The sequence below is a fragment of the Ixodes scapularis genome, unplaced genomic scaffold (assembly GCF_016920785.2).
Source record: "Ixodes scapularis isolate PalLabHiFi unplaced genomic scaffold, ASM1692078v2 PGA_scaffold4__175_contigs__length_147842914, whole genome shotgun sequence".
NCBI lineage: Eukaryota > Metazoa > Arthropoda > Arachnida > Ixodida > Ixodidae > Ixodes > Ixodes scapularis.
In genome coordinates this window covers 140,094,948-140,112,743 of record NW_024609879.1, presented here as the reverse complement: position 1 = coordinate 140,112,743, position 17,796 = coordinate 140,094,948, and the positions used below count along the sequence as shown (strand labels likewise).

General features: G+C 46.8%; 1 protein-coding gene across 1 annotated transcript in view; it reads left to right on the top strand.

Moving 5' to 3' along the window:
- Window positions 1–10,078: 10,078 nt before the first annotated feature.
- Window positions 10,079–17,796, top strand: part of LOC8023195 (src substrate cortactin) — a 28,331-nt gene continuing 20,613 nt past the window's right edge. Inside the window, 4 exon segments of the mRNA XM_029969616.2 lie at window positions 10,079–10,110; window positions 10,189–10,299; window positions 10,380–10,476; window positions 14,334–14,410. Coding sequence (XP_029825476.2) covers window positions 10,381–10,476; window positions 14,334–14,410 — 173 coding nt within the window. The 5' untranslated portion in view covers window positions 10,079–10,110; window positions 10,189–10,299; window position 10,380.

The window sequence follows — 17,796 nt, the reverse complement described above, 5'->3', positions numbered from 1 at the left end:
TAGGTGGGCAAAGAAAAGGGGAGCCTTGCCAACTGAGGTAGAATCAAAATGGGAAAACTTCCAAGAGCGAAAAAGGGAGGCATCAGCTTTAATACAGACCAAAATTGGGAGTGCAGGAGTGCAGTGGATGATGGAAATAAATAAAAAAGATAGGAATGCAGCGAAAAGGTTTTGGGAACATATTAAAGCGCAAGGGAGAAAGACAGATAGTTTCCAACACGTACTAACCACACAGGAAGGGAGAAGAGTGGAGGGGGAAGAGGCACGGGAATATATTAGGCAGACAATCGAAGGGGCTTTCTCGCAGCTTGCGCAGAGGGGGATAGAAGATAACTCTGACAGCAGCAGCATAGAGGAGGAGCAGAATTATGTAACAATGGAGACAACCGCAAGGGAATGGGATAAGGCAGAAAGTAAGGTTCCAGCAGGTACAGCGACAGGCCCAGATGACATACCCATGGAACTCATTAGGACACTAGGAAAAACAAGCAAATTGAAGTTACGACATACAATAAATCAAATAATTATGGGAGGAGAGGTGCCTAGGGATTGGAAACTGAGTAAAATGAGACTAATATATAAAGGCCGAGGAAACAAAGACAACATTAAGTCGTATCGCCCAATAACGGTAACTTCAGTTCTATACAGAGTAGTTATGCAGATAGTAAAGCGGAGAATGGAGGAATGGGCAGAAGAAAATCAAATACTGGGTGAGCTCCAAAATGGATTCCGAAGAGATAGAAGACTGGAAGATAACTTATTCGTCACCACACAATGTATAGAAATAGCAATGAAGAACCAGACTCCTTTGTGGTTGGCTTATTTGGACATCAAGGGAGCGTACGATAATGTGAGCCAGGAAAAACTCTGGAGTCAGCTGAGGGAATATAACTTAGATGCATATTTGGTTGGGTTTCTTCAGCAGGTGTATACAGACAATAAGGTAATTATAGCATGGGAGGCAGAAACTACACAACCCGCAGCGATAAAAAGAGGGCTCAGGCAGGGCTGTCCACTGTCACCTCTGCTTTTCATGATATATCTCAGGGAAATGGAAAAGAAACTAGAGCAGAGCAACTTAGGTTTTGATGTGAGTTATACACCAACTCAACTCTCCTACGTCACGCCTCGGTGGTGGCGCGCCGGACGCACTTCCGGTCTGGGGCGGTGGGCAGAAGTCGCCGTGCCAGACATGCATTCCTGTGTTCCTTTGGAAGAAACGAGACAAAAAACCTGCCTTCTCGTCAAAATGCTTCGATGGGGGCTGTACCAAGAGAGTCTGGAAAGGTTTGACGATCAGTTTTCATGTGTTTTTGCCCCCTCCGTTCGTCCGAGGACGTGGATAGTAGCCGTGAAAGGGGCGAACCAGACGCTGTCGAACTACGATTGCGTGTGAGGGCAACACTTTGTGGTCGCCAGATGTATTTGCTTTGTTCCAACATGAACGAGAGAAAACCACCAAGTTGTCCGGACCACCCACGGGTTCCCCCAGTGCGTCTTCAAATTCACACGGCCGCCTGATCGTTCGAACTTTCGCCTGCTCTTTCAAACTTGTCTGCTTTTTGTCGTCTGCTCATTCAAACAAAAGCGGCCCGTCGACCAAACTTTGACCCGGTGATTGCAATAAGAAGTAATTGCCGGCCTCAAAAGACTTATGTAGGCTCGGTGTAAACAGTAGATACAAGATGTTGATCATTGGTACCGGTGGCCATCACCGACTTGTTACGCTTGGACTGTTCCCGCTTCCGATTTCCAGTATCGACGTCGATCATCTCCGTTGCCTTCTACACTTTTGCAGCACGAGCGACGTCGCGACCGAAAATATCGATAAGAATCTCATCATGGTTTTGGCTTCCATTCTGCGGCGTTCATGCGAATGAAGCGCCACACGTCAAATTATTTACGGAAAGTTTAGCGGCATAACGAGCCTTGATAATTTCGCTCAGGCGATTAAAGTGGTAAGGCATTGCGATGAGGACGTAGAATCGACAATTCCAACGCGAAAAAGAGTATGCAGACTCACACAGACGCCGACAACGTGATATTCGAATGGTTTGTTGACGCGGGACGCGGTGCTTCTTGCCCGCACTCCATTGCGCATCCGTTCGAACTGTCGTCTGCTCCTTCAAACATGGCTGCTTTTTGTCGTCAGCTCCTTCAAACGACAGCGGCCCGTAAACCAAACATTGACCCGGTAATTGCGATAAGAACTAAGTGCAGGCCTCAAAACACTTTTGAAGGTTGGTTGGGGTGAGTAGGCTAAGTGTAAACTAGATACAAGAAGATGTTGATCATTGTTACCAGTGGCCATCACCGACTTGTAATGCCCGATTCTACTTGCGGTTTTCAGTATCGACGTCCACCATATCAGCTACGGTCCACGCTTTTGCAGTCCGAGCGACGTCGCGACTGAAAATAGCAAGCAGAATCTCATCGTGGGAGTCAGGCTGTAGCGCCCATTCTGCGGCGTCCACGTGAAATGAATCGCCGCACGTCACATTATTCACGCAAAATTTTGCCTCGTTAGTTTTTCTGAAGCCGCTCAAGTAGTCATACATTGTTAGGAGGACGTAGAATCAACAATTCCAACGCGAAAAAGAGCACGGGGACTTCCACCGACGCCGACAGCAACGCAATTCAATGGTTTGTTTATGGGCGACGGCGGGCTTTTTGCCCACCATCTACCGCGCATGCGCGGCGCCGGTAGCATCCGCTAGGGGCGCTCCGGTTTGTTTGTAAACATGAGTTGGTGTAAATATATTACAGGTAATACCAGGACTGATGTATGCCGATGACATAGTACTTATGGCAGATAACCAGGATACGTTACAGGAACTAGCTAGAATATGTGGAGAGGAAGGGGACACAATGGGCATGAGTTTTAGTAGAGAAAAGTCTGGAGTAATGGTGTTTAACGACAAAAAGAGGGAACCCCTGAGGATACAGGACATTGAAATAGACCAAGTAGGAAAATACAAGTATCTGGGAGTCTGGCTCAATGAGGGAGCGAAATATCTAGAGGAACATGAGGAGAATATAATTAGAAAAGGGAAAAGAAATTCATCAATTATGAAGCTCAAGGCGCTATGGAACTATAATAGATATGAAGTGGTCAGAGGTATATGGAAAGGAGTGATGGTGCCAGGGCTGTCTTTTGGCAATGCAGTGCTGTGCATGAAATCAGAGGTTCAATCAGGATTAGAAATTCGACAAAGAAGCGTAGGCAGGCTGGCACTGGGAGCACATGGAAAAACACCAAATGAGGGAGTACAGGGGGACATGGGATGGTCGTCTTTTGAGAGCAGGGAGGCAGTTAGTAAGTTGAAATTTGAACAAAGGTTGACCGAAATGGATGATACGCGGTGGGCACGGAAAGTATTCAAATATTTGTACATGAAAAGTTTAAACACAAAATGGACAAACCGAACCCGAAAGCTTACATTTAAATACCTACACACTGGTGATGGGGCTGAACAGACTACTTCAGTGAAAAAAGGGGTGAAAGAGGCAGAGAGGAAAATGTGGGAAGAAAGAATGCAGGATAAATCAGCTCTAACAGTGTACAGGTCACGAAAGCAGGACATAAGAAAGGAAAATGTGTTTGACAACTCAATAGGAAGTTCTTTGCTGTTCGAGGCGAGAACGGGGGCTTTGAGGACGAGGACGTATAGGGCTAAATTTCAGGAGATAGACACATTATGTGCTGCTTGCCATAATGAGAGTGAGACACTTGAGCACTTGGTATTAAAGTGCACGGGGCTTCGTCCTGCACTCCCTGAAGGGGTAACAGATCTGGCCGGGGCCCTGGGGTTTGCTGGCGACGATGGAGGGACGGAGGAGAAGAGGATTGCAGTCACAAAGAGGCGATTAGAAGATTGGTGGAAATTATCTAGGGAAAATTGAATGATACAGAACTAACTAGCACAGCTGGGGACAGGCGGGACAGAGGAAAATTGGGACTCCCTCCCGCGTGGCTCCGGCCCAAAGTCTCAACCCTGTCTCCCAGTGGGTCCGGTGCGGGGGTAACGCCGACAAGGTCTGACCAGAGGAAAATTGGCGACTCCCTCGCCGGGGGGAAGAGGCGGGGGGTGATTTTTGCCCGATCCCCCAAAGGTCATCCTGGTGATATCCCACACTACCTGGTGATAGTTAGGGGGTAGAAAATTGGCTTAGAAGGGCGCGGGAAATCAAATCAAATGTTTGTCTTTCTTAGACTTAGGCTAGGTGGCGCAAGCTACCACCCGCTACAAAGGGTATAGCCAGTAACATCCATCCATCCATCCAGCGCTATTCTCCCCGTTGGCGGCCCGGGCGAAAATGGCTGAAGCACATTTTTCCGTGTGACAGAACCGAGCCGTCCGAGGGTCTTCCTTTGTTGTTTGTGCGGATCTGTGGATTACATCGCGGTGCACAGCGAAAGACCAACGGTGTGTCATGCGTCAGTGTGTTGGATGCATCTGATCATGCCGGCGAAGAAAGGTAGGACCTGCTTCGTGCCGTTGTGCGAAGGCGGCTACAAATCGGCTGCAGAAAAAGTATCGTTGTTCCGGGCTCCAGTCGACCCCCTTCGTCGGCAAGAATGGGCGAGGAACATCAAGCGAGAAGACAAAGTTCTCGACGAAACCTGTGTCGTGTGTTCCCGTCACTTTGATGAACGCTACATAGAAAAAACTTTCAAGCACGTCATCAATGGAGAGCTCGTCGAGCTGGACCGCGAACGTCCAGTGCTCACCGACGACGCCGTCCCTACGATATTCCCCGACGCCCCCTCGTATCTGACAAAGCCTGTCCCCAAAAAGAGGAAAGAAAGGAACCTCGCTGACCGTGGTACCCCACCAGTGAAACGCAGGGCTGCAAGCGGATCCACGCATGACTGTGATCCTGGAAATGCCTGTACAGAACCAGCGCCGGAGACGCACCCGTTCAGCGACATTCTGCCACCCTCGATGTATTGCAGCAGAATCATTTTATCGAACGATCCAACGGCATTGTGCTTTGGATGGCACGCCAGGATGGAATCAGACGATGTGCGTGTCATAAAGCACGTTACGTTCTCGGCATGCGCCGAAGCCACCGCTGCACAGGGGAGCGCATACCTTTGCGCCATATATTGCCGAGGCATCAAAGTCGAAGAAATTTGTGTAAGTAGACGAGATGACGCCCTTGGGGCATTGAAAAAGGCCGAGCAATTGCTTCTTTGCCCAGGCTGTGAAATTGAGCCAGTGGCAGCTGGTCAGTGTGTCCAGTTTGGTTCCATGCACTTCGCAAAAAACTGCTGTGTGACAACACCTGACGGGAGAGCTTGTTTACGATGCAAATACACAAAAAAGCTCATCCAAAACCAGACGTACAGGCTCAAGAAGAAACGTCGAACGACATTTCAGCAACGGATTGCCAGGAAGTCCCTTCAGCTGTTCCGGGCGAAAAAAAGGCTAGAAAAAGCCCACGAAAGTGTTGCAAAGCTTCGAACAGTCACGGAAACAATTTCCAGCTCAGTTTTGGAGGAGAAAATCAGGAGCCTCCCACCAAAGCAGCGTCTTGCTGTAAGAACCTGTTTTGAGGCGGCATCCAGAAAATCAAGCCGAGGCATGGCGTACGACATGCAGTGGGTCCTGGAGTGCATTTTGATGCGCATGAGAAGCCCCCAACTCTACGAGTATGTTAGAAGACACAAGATTCTTGCCTTGCCGAGCAAATCATGCCTGGACAAACACATGCAGGGATTTAAAAGCACGTTTGGTTTCAACACTAGTGTGTTTTCAGCTTTGGAAAAGAAAACACGAGACATGGACGAGTTCAGCCGCCATGGTGGTCTTGTGTATGACGAGATTAAGCTCTCCGAGAACATCAATGTGACGGCATCTGGCGAACTGAGTGGCTTCGTTGACCTCGGTCCTTTCATGGAGGATAGCAACGAGACAGCACTGAGTGACCACGGCCTCGTTGTAGTATTTCAACCCTTTAAAGGCAAGTTAATTTAAAATAGTATGTCGTGACGGCAATACAATTGTACGCCTTTTTTGGTTGTTGTACATCCTAGAGCCTAGTCCACCTAGTGAAGTTTGTGATGTCATTTACAACATATATTTACTTCAGTGATGCCTAAGCCGTGATTTACATTTTGATATTTCTCACAGTGAAACATCTTATTTTTGCAGGAAAGTGGACACAAATCCTCGGAGTCTTTGCTTCCAGAGGCAATGTAAAGGCGCCTGTCCTCTCGAAGATTCTCCTGGAGGCTACGATACTGGCTGAAAATTCCAACCTCTTCGTCGATTTCTGGACAAGTGATGGTGCTCCCTGGAATCGCTGTCTCTGGAAGCTGCTCGGCATCAAAGGTGGATAATTTCCGTCCCAGAATCACAGTGAAAGGCTTTTCTTGCTTATCTCCTGTTATTCACAGATATTCCTTACTTGTGCAGCTTCGTCTAAGGAAATCACCTGCAAGGTTCCCCATCCTGTCGACACAGCAAGGAGCCTACACTTCATCTCTGATTTTCCTCATCTGATCAAATGCGTGCGGAATACTTTTGTCTCAAAAGGCGTACAGATTCCATGTGGTCATGCTCATGTTGATGTCATCAAAGAGGCATGGAAAAGGGACAAGGAAGCATTGACACTGAAAGTGATGCCACACATAACACAGGCACATGTGCAACCGAACGCGTTTGAAAAAATGCGTGTGAATTTGGCTTTTCAACTGTTCAGTCAAGAGGTGTTGAAAGGGCTTTTCTTTTATAAAGGTGACTTGGAAAGAAGGTTCAGATCAACGGAGCCAACAGAGCAGTTTGTGAAGCTGATGGAGATGTTGATTTTCGTGATGTCATCCAGGGTCCCGTCTAAGGGCCTTCGAGCCCAGTCAGGAAGTGCCCGGTTTTTGAAGAAGTTCATTGCCTTCTTAAAGGGGCCCTGCAAGGACTTTTTAGTGTTTTTTTAATTTGCACCGAACCTGAGCGCACTGAACGTAGTAACTTAGTGAAACTTTTCTTTTCGCGAAATTCGCTTTATTTTAAAAGTTATAGGCAATTTAGAATTACAAAAACAAGCAAAAAATAACCTCCTCCATGACGTCGTAGGTCCCGGCTTGAGTGGCCGTGAACTAGAGGAGGAATAGTGAGCTCATCGAGCGCTCACAGCCACCGCACTCCGTGTCGACGGCGCCAGAGGGCGCCACTAAAGCATGTTCTGGATAGGCTGTATGCAGCGGGCAACCAAAGCGGCTTTCATTGCGTTTGCTGCGCGATTAAACACTAATTCGGCATGACACTTCATTGGCCACAAACGACAGCAAACACGGGGTAAAGATCAGTTCAGAATGGGAGCCACTTCGCGCTGCCATACCGCGAAACGGCCAAACCGCAAGACAAAGCCTCTCGCCGAAGGCCTTCGGAACGCTCGGAGCCGGTCGGATCCTCCTGTCCAGACGACTGCAGCGCCACCGCGTACACCCGGGATTTTTCTGTGTCGGCGCCTTATCCCACTACTCCTTTCTAGTATGCGCCGCCTTTTTCACCGCTTGGCGGCGGGTATGTTGACGGGTCATTCCTTGTTTCCGTACTTTATAAACTGCATTTCTTTCTTTTTTTTCATCTCTAATAGTGAACAAAAACTACTTTCATAGATAATTGAAACGGTTCGCGCCGCTTATATTTAGTATTTCGACCAAAAAGAAGTTTTTAGTGGCTCTGACCAGTAGTAAGCCCAGGACCAAAGACGTCACATTTTGCGCGCTTTCGGTACCGCGGGCCGCCCTCGTCGGTGGAGGAGGTTTCCGCGTCGTCCAGTTAAAATATGACGCACTGATATTTAGCTACTCTTTCCGTGCCCGCTGGCTTGCCCGAACCCCAAGAGACGTGGAAACCGCATAAAAGGTAGACGCTTAAATATGATTGCAGGGCCCCTTTAAGTGAATGGGAAGAGTATGCTGCCCAACACGGTGGTGGATTCCTAAGCGCAGGGACTGCCCTTGGACTCCGTGTGACTCTACAGAGCACACTGTCACTTCTGGACTATCTGATTACCTCAGTGCACTACAAGTACTTGTTGACTGCAAACCTTAGTCAAGATAAACTAGAAAACATCTTTGGGATTGTGCGACAATCCTTTGGATGTAATGACCACCCCTCCCCTGAGCAGTTTTTGGTCATTATTAACAACCTAACTTTCTACAGCCTTGCAAGACCACCAAAGAATGGAAACTCGCCAGCTGAGCTTGTAACTGCACTTTTGCAGCCATCTGATGCTGGAAAAGAAAAGGCTGCTCGTGTAGCAGCACTCGTTGATGAACTGTTGGACGAGGGAAGTCTGGCTCATGCCGCAGTTGTGCTAAAAGAGCACAGTAGCCTGATTGACCACCACGTCTGTGTCGAGAAAAGAAGTGACAGTCGGCTGATATATTACGTAGCGGGTTACGTTGTCCGCAAGTCCCTCAAAAAACTCCCGTGCCCAGAATGTGCATCTTGCTTGAGTGTCCTGCCCCTGCAGGCTGAGTGCAATGGCAACGCCTCATTGACGAGAGAATTCGATCATGGGGGTTTGCTGTACCCTTCGAAACCACTGGAGGCACTGGTAACCAGACTGGAAAACGCCTTCCCTGTTTTCTTTACCAGAAACAAGCTCCATGCTAAGAGCATGATCTGTTTCCTGCGCTTCCTTCGGGGGCATGCACTGCAGGAGGTTGGCTGCAGTGAGCATGGGCGCTTGGTCACAGCAAATGTCATCAAATTCTATGCTCTGACCAGGATGCATTTCTTTGCTAAGGCTGTTAACAAGGATCGAGATTCCCAAAGGGAGAAGCAAAAATTGCTCAAAATGAGGCGATGCCGGTGAGGACCGGACTGCGGTACTGGAGAGGCAGAGCACACAAAATAAATTTTTCGCGAACAAAGACCTGGAATAGACATTTAGCTTTGTGATGTTTTTTGTGGATAATTCGCAAGTTTGTATGCTCTTTTCCTTTGCTTGCGCGAATATACCTTTAATTCGTTTCCCGAGCAATGAGGAGATGAAGGGGTTGTTTGTTACACGCGCTGCGCTTGCTGGCGTCTGCAACGGTCGATCAGTAAAATAAAAATAAATGTCATGTTGCACACACTCTCGTCATCATCTCATTTTAGCGATTTACTTCCAACCTTTCTTACATAAAAGGCGCGAGCGCGTGCAGCAGATGAAACTACACTCAAGCGCTTCTCTTTTTACCGCACCGCTCCGCGCGGTCTGTCTCAAGCGCGCTGCGGAGAACGCCCGCCGAAGCGGAGAGGTTTTGCAAGACTCGTAGAGAAGTGGTCTTTATATATATATATGCGTGCGTGAAGATTAAACGATAGCGAGCGCTACAACAGCCACACATTTACATCCGGAGACGCGTCTCCCGTTGAAAACCGCGCGCCTACCGCCAAGCGACAGCGCGCCTGCAGGCAGCAGCGCCACCTGCCCGCGTCATCGCAAAATATTGCCGCTCCTCGGCCGCGTTGACGACACTAGGAAACCCTTTCTAGCCTCTGTACTCGCGCCGAGCCGCTCTGTCGGCCATGTTGTCGGCAAAACACGGGGTTCAAAGGATTGCGCTACTCTGCTCCGTAGGAGCTATATAGTGCTCTAGTGCAAACTTCCTTTTCCTTTCATGATGTAGCCCATGTAGCCTGTAGTCAACTAGTCATACCTGTAGTGGCTAGTGGCGTTAGTGGTCAATCGACAAAATCGAAAACTGGACCATTTTATTATTATAACGATACATTATAATAACTTTATGATTATAACCATAACCAAGGAGGAGATGAGTGGTTATTAGAGAACAGAGGACAAACAAATCTTTTATCAACGTTATCTTTTTATGTAGGTTTAATTAACCGCGGTTTACGCTTAATCAGACCTGCATAGAAGTTTGCTTCGAAGCAAACGAAATCGATTCATATGGCTTATTTTTGGTAAATTCATTGTTTACATTTTCTCAAACGGCAGGACAAGCAGAACCGGAAATCTTGAACGCGCAGTTCGCAACGCCACTTCCGTCGTGGACTTGCCTCGAAAGCTTGTGTTTTCGGTAGATTGTCAGATTGCGGCCCGTTGAGGCATCGGAGGCTCTAAAGAGGTAGCTTCATCGTTTCCAACGTAAGCCGCGTAAGCTTTGATTATCATTCACACACTCTTCTCAAGCTGCTGTTGCCTTGTCGTCGGGGTATTCGGCAGATCGAGGGGACGTCAAACCAGTAAACATCGGAAGAGCGGGTGCGTCATTGAACCGACGGAAGGTGTGTCGACTGTGTCGCATTATCGCAGAGCGTTCGTCGAGACCTGCAAGTATACGAAAAAAAGAGTTTCGTGCTCGGGACTAAGGTATCGAGCGTCCGTTGCTGATGAGAATCGAAATCGACTTCTAGAATGTCGACTTGGAAAGCGGCTGTGTCCAGCGATTTCCGCCTCCAGTCCCAGCCGGGCCAGGGAGATGACGACTGGGAAACCGACCCTGATTTCGTGGTGAGTTTTCGCCACCATCAAGCCGGTTGTTGTTTTCGCCGAGTTCGGCACAAAACTCGAGCCCGTAATAGCTATCGCCTTTGGAAACGTGCAAATAAGCTTTAGTATTGCGCGAGAAAAAATAAAGAGAAGCGTCACGATTGTTTCTGCGTGACATATCCGACGTAGTGCCGACGTGCCACCGCGATGTTTTCGCGTGAGCGGCTTTTGTCGGCTGTCATTTCTTTCGTCTCTTTGATAGCTTGCCTCTTCTTTTAGGCATTACGTAAGGGCGGAAAAGGTGCGGCTTTCGAATCTCTAGCTGCCCAGATAGCCGGCATAGTGTGTGTCGTGATTACAGCACAGCTCTGCTTCGTAGTGACCTATCTATTTTCTTGTCATTATTTTGACAGTGGAAAGGTTTTTTTTTTCTTTTTTTTTTCTCTTGTGTAATGGGTGTCACGATTTTTATCCTTGTGATCTTTCGTCTTGTATATGTTCAATATAAATTCCTTTACCATTTTTTAGACCACCTGAGACTGGGTGGAAGAAGAAACACGACGACGTCTCAAACACAGCTAACCACTTTATTCAGTGCTCCCTCCTTTTATACATCCTGAACCCAAAATCGTCACCAGAAAGAACACACTCCAAACAATGGCACCAAGGGGACACGGTAAAGCGGAAGCGGTATAAAACGAGTCGGAATGTAAATCGCTAGATGTGTTCCAGACGGACAAAACTGGGAAGTTTGCAATCTTACCCAAGTCGGTTTTCCAGAAGAAAGCAAAGGAGGCGTTGGATTCCCTGATTGTGGAATAGGCCAGGAATGTGGGAAAGGTGAGAAAAGAAATTTGTGGGATTCTTAGAGAAGAGGAGTTTGAAGGGATGGCAGAGAGGATATTGAGCTCAAAGCACTCAACATTGAGCCTGAAATTTTTTCTAAAAGACCATAAACCTGAGCTTCCTTTCCACACAACGATAAACGAGAACGGGACTTGGCAGAAAGTGGTGCCTAAATTCCTACAACAAGGGTTAGAGTATGTTAAGCTTGAAGATACACTCTCACTGAGAAACTCGAACAAATTTATTGACATCCTTGAGGTTCATCATTGCAGGAAGTGCTCGATATTTTCTATGCACATAAAAGACCTTTATTATTCGTTGGAGAATCTCGTGAAATTCCAGTAAGGTTCGGGCATTTTGGTAGATTGTTTCCTGACGGTGTTGGATTTGTATCTCCGTTCAACGGTGGTTGAATACAATGGACAAAAATTTGGGCAGAAAGATGGAGTGTGCATAGGTTCATCGGTGGCACCAGCTTTGGCGGAGATATACCTGAACTCTCTTGATTCTGCCGTGGTAGAAGGACTAGGAAAAATGCCGTCGGGGCAGCTGTATAGTCATGAGATATGTTGACGACATTGTGGTGTGCACCTTTCAGAGTGGAATTGCGGAGAAGCTAGAGTCACTAATAGTGTCATCAGCTCCTCAACTGAAGTTCACAGTGGAAAAACCAACGAATGATATGTTAAAGATTTTGGACCTAAAACTTCATGTGGGTGAAACCCTATGCTGGGAGTATGGAAAAGATGCCCCGAAACCAGTACTCCCAAAAAGGGGTTGCCACTCTAAGACGTTAAAGGCGAGTGTCGTTAGATTGTTGTTCACCAATGCTCTGAACAGGTCTTGTGTTCATTTCATGGCTAAGGCAGTCAGAGGGCAGTGGCAGCGGTTGATTAACGCAGGCTACGAGGAAGATTTCATTGGAAGGCAAGTGGCCTTAATGAACCAGGAAAAGGAAAAGGCGGAGGACAAATCGAGAAATAGGATCGCAGTGATGCCTTATTTTCACACCGTGTCACACAATGTTAAAGCGTGTGCAAAAAAATTTGGCGTTAATGTGGTCTTCAGCTTGGACTTTAAGTTGGTCAACCTCACCCCGTTCCAAAGAGAGAAAAAAGGGTATCAAAAGGGTCAAAAGGGAAAAACCTGTGCTTTGTGAAACTGGTGTCGTTTACGACATACCGATGACTTGCGGTTTTGGGTATATAGGGCAGACCTCAAGATGCTTGAACGGTCGTCTAACTGAGCACAAAAGAAACGTAAAGATAAAAGTGCCTTATTTCGAAATTGTGACAGATGTACAAGAATGCAGAAACTGCTCAGCCGAGTAGTCCGGTACCACGGTACTATGCAAAGAGGTCAACGACGTGAAAAGGGTTGTAAAAGAAACAGTAAAAATGAGTTCGATCGGCAATTGCATAAGCCCTGCGTTTATGCTTCTTAGTGATAGGGCGAAAGCTTTTCTGCGAGTATGAAATGAACAGGTCTTGTGTTTTCGCGAGAGGTAGGCCCTTTGTCATGATCTTGCTCCATTTATATTCATACGTAAAGGGAGGAAAAAAAAAAAAAAAAGAGGTGTAACAGGTTGATGGGTTCGAACTGCAGTCGGTTCCGTGTGGTTCGCTTGTTCGTTTTTTGTAAAGATAAGAGTGGCTGCAAGGTCAAAGAAGGTTCCTTTGGCCAATGTTTTGATATGTGTACCTTTTGTTAATACCAAGTAATTCATTTTTTTTTAGACAAGCGTAGTTGCGAGGTTAAAGCGTGTCCCGTGTTCCCTCGGTGCCATTGTTTGGAGTGTGTCCTTTCTGGTGACGATGTTGGGTTCAGGATGTATAAAAGGAGGGAGCACTGAATAAAGTGGTCGGCTGTGTTTGAGACGTCGTCGTGTTTCTTCCACCCAGTCTCAGGTGGTCTAAAAAAATGGTAAACCTACACCAGCTCGCCTGCGCCCTAACTGTTTTTTCATAAATTCCTCGCTTGTGACGAGTACTCGAACCTAGTTCACTGAAAACCCGCTGGCATTTGTCATTTGGCACCGATGCAGAACAAGTTATAAAAAGCGTCATTTTCTTCCTTTACAAAGTTGCTCGCTGAATAAAACAGGAAGAGTGGAAAAGGAAAGTTTTTTTATGCTGAGTCGAATCTCACCGTTATGCGTCAAAACTAGCTGACGGGGAAAAGCCGACGGAGCGAAGGTAGACATGGCAAAGCATTTCTGTCTTTCTATTTGCAAACAGTAGTTGAGTGAAGGAACACTTACCTTTCCTCCCTATAAGTTACATCTCTGCAATTAAAATTATCAGGGCCTCTGTTTCCTTACTTGGAGACACATACAATTGCGTTCAGAAGTTGTTGCCTTGGGATGTGTTGTAATTCAAAGCCAATGTTAATAACAGAAATCGACCAAATATGGTGAAATACCACTTGAACCGACTCTGGCTGAATGTACTATTTGGATGAACAACCTTTTGTAAAATCCTCTAGCAAAATCCCATTGTGTCCACTGCCTTCAGTTCAGTGTAGTTTCACTTAAAGGCCAACCTCCAGAATTGTCTTCTGCCGTAAAGAAAACCGGTTCCCTGTTTCTTTCTCTCCGTTACCTTTTGCACTCGTCTCTCCTCCTCTCCCCACAGTAGCGGGTCTCCGAGATTTTTTTTGGAAAAAGGAGGAGGAAATGGGGGAATGTCTGCTTTCTGGCTGCTCATCGGCCTTTAAGCAAACTTGTTCTTGAGGTCTCTTGAAGTTTGTTCTCCTGGTATTTCACTGTACAACCTTCCCCTTTTTTTTTTTCTTTTCTTAATGTCTAGCATGTGAAGCACTAAGTTGTGCTTTGTTTTACAGTTGCCTTTTAGTTGGTAGATTTTTTTTTTTTTGAACTTTCTATTGGAACATTGTTGAACTCAAGCTGAAAATTTTTTCTGGTAAACATAATGGTTGAAACCAAAAGCTGTAATCGAAAAACGAAAAAAAAACTAGGTGTTCTTTTTGACAGTATGGGCAAGCTTAGACAATCGTTACATGTTGCGTGACAGAATGACGTGACGGAGGAAGAACAGAGATGGGGCTCCAAGACTGTGGAAGGTTCTGGCCATGTTTCTGATGCTGTCAAGTAAGAATGGACCTTTTTCCGAAATGTCTAGTACGCATGCACGCAGTGCACGACTCCTGGGTTCGAGATTGCCTACTACCAAAGCAGATCCACCATCTTGTATGTTGCTTTTTTCTTTTTGCTTGAGCCAATTCGTTTGAAACCAAGCTGTTCAGCCTCCTCAAACGTTAATGTGAGGAGGCACACGCGAGTATATTGATGAAAAGAAAAGGAGAAAGACACCTTTGATCGTGTGGAAAGAATGAAGCAACAACCCCTGCAACGCCACTGGTGCTCAGGTATCTGAAATAAACAAACAACAATCATGGCGTCGTCACTCCGTGAGCCTATGTTTTTTAATTGAATGCTTTGTCATTTATTTTATAACATTAGATAGTTTTCACCCGTAACATGTCGGCTCTCACCTTCTATCGTAACAGCGTTTCTCTTGTAAGGCGAGCAGCTTGAACATTTGTCGCAGCAATGTAGGGTTTGTTTAAAGGTATGTTGTGGCACTTAAAGGGGCTCGCACTGTTGAAGTGCGACGACTCAGCGGTCCACCTCAAACACAAACCAGATTTGATCACCCCAAAGATATGTGGCTAGAAATCTTGGATATGCTACGAAGGTACCCAAATACTGCGGTCAAATGAGTCGGACAAGACTTACGAATGCATTGTGTTGTAGCCACTCAATCTCGAACCCAGATGTCCACATAGGTGGTAGCACGTATTTGGGAAAAGGTGGATGGCTGCCTATCTTGTATATTGAGTGCACACACTTATTTTTGTTTTCATCTGTTGGCGTCTATTGAAAACATTGTTGGCAAGTACCTTTCGTGCAGTCATTTCATTGATTAATTAACCAATTTTCTGTCCAAAATACCAGCTGCCTCTTTTTGTTCTATACATTTCGCTAGTGTTGTGTGAATAATCGAAATTCCGATTAGTACTTTTGGAGCATAATCTTTTAGATATTCGCTTAGAAATGAATTGTAATACTCTAATTTTTATAGTGTTGATCGTATTGGTTTAGCCCCATTGAGCGCGCTTTTTACCGTGTGCGGGTGCGCTGCGGAGAAGCAACACCGGCGGAAGCGACCTCCGCGGTTGTTCCTTCTCTGCAGTGCATTGGTTCTCCGTAAGAAGCGCACTCAACGGGGTAACCCGCTGCGATTTACACTCGGAAAAACAGGAATATCGCAATTGCGTGCTTGGGAGAAAAGCACACTTTTAAAGCGGGATAGTGCGTGCGTGCGCCCAATGTATTCATTGTCATTAAAAAAATATTCGGCCAAACCACCATTCGCTTCGAACTCAAAATCTGCTATTCGCACATGGCTACTTTTATCGGTTGTAAAGTAGTGGGAGAGCCACTGGAACAAATTAAAGCTTGCATTGAAAACGCCTACATTACTTCTGTTACTGATTGGAAAGGGTGGACAGTACTGCTGTAGTATTGCAAGCATGGCCCCACATTGATGTGAAAACTAACTTCATATCTGTTTAAAGTAGGCAAAAATTTCAATTAACCTAACCCCCTTGCCCTAAAGTTTTTTTATTGTTGTCCCAAGAATTTGGGTGAAGTTCCTCCTCAAGTGTTCGTCTGCAAGCAAAATCCAGTTCTCCCCCCTGAGAATTTCCCAAGGCATAGACGTCTCCACCTGTTACCACCCAGGCGTAATATGCAGTTACTGGGCCGCGGACGTCCGCAACGGCGTCTGCCATTGCAGGTCCCATGCTTCGGAATGTGTTCCACAGCCAGGGTCGCTAAACTCGTCAAACACGTAGTTGGGGCCGAAGTTCGCAGACCATGCTGATTGGACTCTCGTGACGACGGCGTCACGCAGGACGAGATTTCAATCATCCAAACTATCTCTGTGCTCAAATTCCAGCGAGATTTTGAAACACAAACTCGTAGCGAGTTTCATCGGAGCACGCGCCAGCAACACCGTTGGGTCGGTTGATTAAACGGCCGCACTGACGACGTCGCGCCCACGTGTCCCTGCATCCCTACACAGCATTAGGATCTGTGCCTGTCTAGATTGTCCCCAGGCAGGCTTTAAATAGTCTGAACTTTCTCGTCGCGAGATTGTCGTTTGTAAAAGTAATTGGTGATGACAAAGTGACGTTTCTTAACTTTGGGAAGGAGTTATTTGAGGCCAAAATCTTGCTTCGGAATCAAGGTTTGAACTTTGTGATATTGTGGAGCCATGAGCGGTGTGTACGCGGCTTTGGAGCTCATCTTCCGCCACTGTCAACAATGCTACCGGGGTCACCCAGGGGCGTTGTGTAGCGACGTCGGTAATGTCTGAGAGGTGAGAAGGCGACGGTGGAGGGCTAGAAAAAGCCGGTGGAGAGCAAGGAAAAGCCAGCGGAAGGAAAATAGGATTACGACCAACACACACATACGCACAAAAAGGAGTCTGGAAGAGCCTTAGAAAATGTTCGGGAGAGAGAGAAGGGGGGGGGGGGGGGGGGTGATGGTAGTAAAGAAGGGGGGGTATCCCTCCACCAAATTTTTTATGCATTTCTGAAATGTCTGGGGCATTATATAGGAGGCAATGGGCTGGGGCGATTGCCTCCCCTCCTTGCCCCTTTATGCCCTTTGCACCTTCTTCCGAAGCCACTGGGAAAGGGGGGGGGGACAAATCGCCCGATCTCCCCATCCCCCTGTTTCGACACCCCTGCTTAGAGGCGTTCCAACTAAGCGACGACGAGAATGCATGCATTTTTCACAGCATGCAATTTTCGAAATAAGGCTACTAGAGGTCCTGGAACTAGAACGGTTCATTTCACAGCACAATTTGCACAGCATGCAATTTTCGAAATAAGCCTTCTAGAGGTTCTGGAATTAGAATGGTTCACGTTCCATGAACTTGTGAGCGGCCGCGACGGACTTTCAAGCGAGAGGCTTGTGCTAGGGCTCATAGTGTACAGGCACGTTCAGTGACATCCTTTTATAGCTCTTACACTTGATCTTGATGTCGGGGTCGGGATTATCAGTCGTGAACGACAAATTCTATGGTACGTGTTCGCATCGACGGTGACAAGTTTGAATGTGTACGATGGAAGCTTGGAGTCATTGCATTTTTAAAACATCGCCGTCAACATTGACAACCTGACATTACTCTTATATTCGTTGATAGAAGCAGAATTAATCCCAGTTTACTAATCTTGTCTAGCCAACCGCACCGATGCTTTCGGTAGCCTACGTGGCCAATAGTCACGACTTAGAAAAAAGCGGTAAAATTATTTTCTCCCGCTGATGGAGGAACAATTCCCGGACGCGAAATCTGCCCGATTGCAGACAACGCTACTCGGTTGGTTCCGACCTAGCCACGTCGGGCTACATTTCTATCATATCCAAAAGGCCGAGAGAAATTAAAGGAACGGCAGGAACGTTTT